Source organism: Hevea brasiliensis, chromosome 9 (assembly GCF_030052815.1).
Source record: "Hevea brasiliensis isolate MT/VB/25A 57/8 chromosome 9, ASM3005281v1, whole genome shotgun sequence".
NCBI lineage: Eukaryota > Viridiplantae > Streptophyta > Magnoliopsida > Malpighiales > Euphorbiaceae > Hevea > Hevea brasiliensis.
In genome coordinates, this window is record NC_079501.1 from 99446592 (window position 1) to 99452871 (window position 6280).

The 6280-nt window shown below is 28.0% G+C and overlaps 1 protein-coding gene across 1 annotated transcript; it reads left to right on the forward strand.

The window, feature by feature from the left end:
• The first annotated feature begins 4016 nt into the window (after positions 1 to 4016).
• On the forward strand, positions 4017 to 5900 carry LOC110644809 (disease resistance protein RPM1-like). The gene has a single exon (XM_058154104.1). It carries the CDS (start codon positions 4112 to 4114, stop codon positions 5708 to 5710), a length of 1599 nt encoding a protein of 532 aa, XP_058010087.1. The 5' UTR covers positions 4017 to 4111; the 3' UTR covers positions 5711 to 5900.
• The last annotated feature ends 380 nt before the right edge of the window (positions 5901 to 6280 follow it).

Sequence of the window (6280 nt, forward strand, 5' to 3'; positions counted from 1 at the left end):
TATTTAATTAATCAATTAAACTCTTTAATTAATTAATTAAATTATATTTAATTTGGTGATTACTTGTGTATGTGTATGACTTACTAGGCTCATCACTAATTGGCAATGAGATATGATATCAACTCTTAATATCATTAGAACTCTTTTTTACCATAAATGATTTCTCTAAACCATTTTATGCATCTCATAGACCATGGTTAACACCTAGCATAGCATGCCATGGCCACTCAATTAGTAATAAGGTTTACCTTAAATGAACTTATAATCATATGTTATCATGCACTAGAATCTCTTTGTTACAAAATCCCAATTCAAGCTGGAGTCATGATTTATGTCAAACCCCATTTGCTATGAATATTATGTTCTCTTTTAATTCCACTTCTTGATTAAAAGATTTTTCTCATCAGAAACTCTTTTATGATTAAATCTATCTGTCCTGGCCAGGAACTTGAAACATCAAGAATAATTAAATGAACATAGGATTTTATCCCTATTTACTTAGAGGAACAGATTCTATCTTGATCAACACCTACCTCCATATATAACTAGTAGGAGCCAACACATGCCCATATACCCATACACAGTACAAGTATGAAAGCAGTATCAAACTCAAACCACCTATATACAAGATAACTGTGCTATCTCAGGTCTAAAGATTATATGCACTGATATGATTTATGATAATACATTGACAAGAGTAAACTCCATGTGCTTCTCATAAGTGTCACTGGTTCGACCTACTTATCATATATAAGTGCCTATCATGTTTGTCATATGGCATGAGACTCACCATTCCATCTTATTTATATCTCATATAAATAACTTGGAAACAAATATGAATACAATCTTTCTGGATAAGTCATGTCCTTATTGTGAAGTATCCTCGATTGTGAACCTATTTATGATACTTTGTGCTAGAAATACTGTCACTCATATTCTTAACAGCTTAAGAATAGAATTTCTAACAAAATATCAATGGACCTTTTCTATTACACATAAATATATTATGTAAACGAAAAAGTGAAAATGCCTTTTATTAATAAAAGATGTACAAGATACATACTAAATGATATGCTCTAGGGCATACTACTAACACCTTCTTCATAGAGACACCGAGCTCCTCTCTCACTAGAGCACAATGCCCGCCGCCTAGTACAATGAGCATGTAGGGAGCTCACTTAGAGTAACGCCCTTGCGCCAGTGACCCCGGGGATGGTGGAGAGCTTTACACCAAACTATAGCAACTAGCTGGGCCCGATTGTGCTCACCAGTGGCCAACTAGTCACGTCCCCCTAAAGAGCATTTGGGATGAAGTGGAACCTGACAAGAGGAGACATCAATATGTCCCGGTTTTCATACCCCCCTATACTTTTCCATGTTTATAAAAGTATCTGCCAAACTTCTCTTTCTCATCAATTGTACCCTTTAGCCATCTCATAGGCCTACAGCTTGGCTGGGTTTGGCCAATCTTCGTGGGGTAGCAGGCTGTCCCCCTTACATTATGGGAGTTCGAGATCAGGGTGAAGATTTATTTATCGGAGAACGAGACAGAACGAGTTTTTCTACAGCAAAATTTTTAATTTTATTTATTAAAAAATAAAATAAAATTAAATATATAAGTTTTAAATATTATTTTAATAATAAATTTATATTTTTTATTAAAATTATAGTATTTAAATATATATATATAAATTATTTTTTAATAAAAAATAATAATATATTATTATACGAAACGAGTTATTAGTAGAGGAGTACAGAGAAACCGTTGAATTGATCGATTCGACTAATTTAAATAAATTTAAAGTGAAATTAGTGATTTTATATATTTAAATATTAATTATAATTTAAAAATAATTATAAACTGAATCTTTCGGTTTGAATTTTGAATTGACATAGTAATAATTCGTTAATAATTACAGTTCATAGAGATCATATAACATTAACATTTATATTTAAATATTATATATAAAATGATGAAATTTTAATTTATGAAGGTAAATATATTTACGCCTCATTTGACATTGAATTTTAGGTAAAAAAATGCATTTTAACTAAAATATTATTTTAAACAATATAAAAAATTAACTCAAAAAAATATATTTTTTTATTTTTATATTTTAAATAATTCAAATTAATAGACACTTTTTTCATAGAAAATGTGAAAAAAAAATCCCGTAAAAGGGAAATAAGACAATTATATATAAAAAAAAAATCAATTCCACATAAAAAAAACTCCACAAAGTGAGAGAAATAAAAGAAAATGAAGATCTGTCAAGAACGAAAAGACAAGCGCTTCGCTGTTTAATATTATAAATTTTAAATTTAATTCAGGAGTAGAAAGTTTATAGAATTAAAATGGTATTTAGTTTAATTTATTAAAATTAATTTAAAATTTTAAATAATTATATATTATATTATTTATAAATGACTGAGAAGTAATTAACATATTTAATAAAAAAATAATTTATAAATATATTTATTATTAAAATTATTAAAAAATATATTAAATAAAATATATTATAAAATTTTAAAAATTAAATAAAAATAAAATAATAAAATATTTAATTAAATTAAATTATTAGGTATCAAAAGTGAAAATTATATATATACACGTGGCTACAAACAACAGCCGGTCAATTTTTTTTTTTTTTTAAAGATAAGGTAAAATCTAAATATTTTCTTATAATTTTAGTAGAGGTTAAATAAATTTAAAATTAAATTTTAAGTTAAATAAATTTTTATATTTTTTAATAAAATTAAATAAGTTTATGTTTAATAAAATATTATTTTTTTAATTTTAATTATTAAAAATTATTTATTAGTTTTAATTAAAATAAAATTTTTAAAAAGAAATTGTAAAACATAGTCAATAAATTATTTTTTAATATTTTATTATTTAAAAAATAAAAAATAATATTTTATTATTAAAAAAAATTTTATTAAGTATAAACTTGTTTGACCTTAATTGTTTAATTTTAAATTTATTTCACCTTAACTAAAAAGTACAGGAATTTTATTTAATATTTTTCTGAATGATGACATTAATTTATTCTTCATCCCTTAATAATGCCAAATAATGATTTTTGTTAAATGAAAATCATATATAATTCTAAATTTTATTCAATTAATTCTTTTTTTTACATTAATATTAATTTTAATTATTAATCATAATATTTTATTTTTTCTAATATTATAACGCTCACTTAATAAATTAAAATTTGAATCTCAACGCCCTAGCTAGCTCTCCTTAAAATATATATAAGTGATTATAACATTTTATTTACCAATTACCGATCAACTAAAACTTTCATAGTATTACGTTCATACAAGGGAAAAAAAAAGCAATAAATTTTATTGTACTAAATGGAAAAAGAAAATAAAAAATATTTTTATAAATTTTATGAAAAATATAATCATATAAGAAATTTTGATAATTTTGATTAAATAGGAGAAAAACCCATAAATAAATTTATATTTAAATACATTAAGTAGAACATTTTTTAATTTTATATTTTTCCTTTTTATCTTTAATTTTCATTTTAAATTTAAAATTTTTTTTAATAGATCAAGAATTCGTAAAAAGTAATCTTATTATATATTTTTCTTTTTTACAGGTTAACTTTTCTTTTCAAATCTAAAATTTTAATAGTTTCCAAATTAGAATAACCTATTTTTATTATTTTTTTAATATTTATTCAGCTCTATAGTTTTTCTTATGTGTCCATAATATAAGCACAGTAGTGAAATTGCAGTCTTCTTTTAATACTATTTAATTTTTACATTATGAGAATAGCATGATAATTTTATATTTTTAAAAATTATTATCTGATTCTATTATTTCAAAATTAATATATTCAGTCCTTCTAAAAATTTAATATTTTATAATCAAGATTAAACAGTCAAAACTGATAGTTTGAAAAATGAGGATCAAATTGTTTTTCTAATTAACGCGTGGGTCCACTGGAAATTTAGGAAGAAAAAACGCTCAACGACTGACTTTTTTTTTTTTTTTTTAAAATTGCCCCTCTGCCGACACTTGATATGATCATCTTTACTCTCTCATCTTACAAGCAAGCTTGTTCCTCATTTTGATCTCATAGTATCCCCAATCATGCCTCTCTGCCTCCATCTTTATTCCAATGACTTATCTTACTTTTATGGTGAGATGCCCAGTGGAACAAGAACAACAACTGAAACTATTGTTATTCCAAGCTCCAGGGCTCAACAAGACGAAGACAAAGGTCAGACTTCTTCTTTAGCACCTTTCAAATCTAATTATGAAAAGCTTCCTCATTATCTCAAATCCTGCTTAGATTATTGTTATGTTGTTTCCAAGAAATGTTCTAGGGGTATGACTAAAGGAGAAGTAGTTCGGCTTTTGTTGGCTCAAGGTCTAATACCAGAAAAACCAGGGGAAATCATGGAGGATACAGCAGAAAATATTATTAACGAATTAATTGGCTTAGAGATGCTTCATGAATGTTATCCTTTTAAAACTGAAATAAAAGTCTCCGAATTCTATGAAAAATCATGCCTTTTGGAAGTTGAGGAGGAGCAAGATTTCGTTTCTAAAGCTGCCGATTCGCCAATCCATGCATGTATTATTGATTTTGGAGAAGACCTGCCTCCTAACTTCAAAAGCCTTCTAATTCGATCCTTGATTATTGAATCCTATTCTCCGCCGCGTTGGCAAACCATCTGTGGGTTGCAGTTTCTGTTGGTATTGAAGTTGATGAGCCTAGTAGAGTACTTACCTGATGAAGTGGGAGATTTGGTTCACCTCAAGTATTTATGCTTGAACTGCAAAGATATGAAGACGCTTCCACCTACTATAGCTAATCTTCAAAAGCTACAAACCTTGCATCTAGCTAGTTGTTCAAAGCTATTCCAAGTACCTGTAGAAATTTATAATATTAAACAGCTTCGGCACCTTTTGGTTGTCGGTCCCGACGGATATATTGATGGAATTAGAGTTCCAAGAGGTATTGGTACATTGGCAAATCTTCAGACTTGCACTGGTATCTGTTCTGGTCCTGGCATTGCTAGTGAATTGAGTAGTTTGACCCAACTGCGAAAACTTTATGTTCACGAAGTGTCTGATGATCATGCTGGTGAGCTATTTGCATCCATCATAAAACTGGAAAACCTTGTTTCCCTGAAACTAGTTGCAGAAGAAAACAGGCCGGTCACACTTCTACCTGAATTGGAACCATTTTCTCCTCCACCTCATCTTCAAGAGCTTATTTTACGTGGTGGTCTAGTTGAAATGCCCAATTGGCTTCCCTCTGTTGAAAACCTAACCATTCTAGAACTATGTTATTCTAATCTCTTGGAGGAGCCATCTTCAGTTCTTCAATATCTTCCCAAATTAAAACATCTTGTACTTTGGGAAGCCTACAAAGCAAAGCTCATTGGTAAAAAGTTTTGCGATGTAGGTGGATTTCCGGAGCTGGAAACTTTGATAATTTCTTCAAAGAATCTAGTGGACTGGACGGAAATTGTAAATGGTGCTTTTCCAAGTTTGAGGTGCCTTCGATTTTATGGTTGTAGGAAGTTGAGGTTTTTGCCTGAAGGATTACAGAACATTTCTACGATTCAAGAGTTGTTTGTTTTTTATTTGCATGCAGACCTTGCAAGGAGATTGAATGGTAAAGAAAATTACAAGATCAAACATATTTCAAAATTTCATTGGTTCTTGGAAATTTTCTGAGGAAGTCACTAGAAGAAGCAAGAATTATTATTTACTTGTTTGACACTACGATTCTCTAGTGCCCCATCAATACAGGTAAAAATATCCATATTTTAGGATTTAAGACGATAGAAAATAATAGTATTTTCTTTGTAAAATCTTTAAAGATTCAGGATGATGGAATTGCTACTATTTTTTTGGTTTTGGATTATCAGGTGTGCAAGTGATCAATGGTTATAATGGTTGTAACGATTTTTCTTTTTTTTTTTTTTTGTAACAATTTATTTTTATATATTTTCTTAATAATGTTAAAAGAATTTAATATCTTCTATTCAAATTGTTAAAAAAGATTTAATGTGTTCACATATAAAAATATAGATTTAATGCAACATAATAGCTATACGAGAGTTTAACATTCAAAACCTAACAATGCATACGTTGATCTCTTAATTTAATATATCAATTTCGCATCATTCTTTCTCACCATCAGAGTCATGAAATTCAACAGATTCAAAATCAAAATCCTCACTGGGAGATTTCTGCCTCACCTGTGTGTGTGTTGTTGACAATTGATGAAATTAATTCCGCCAT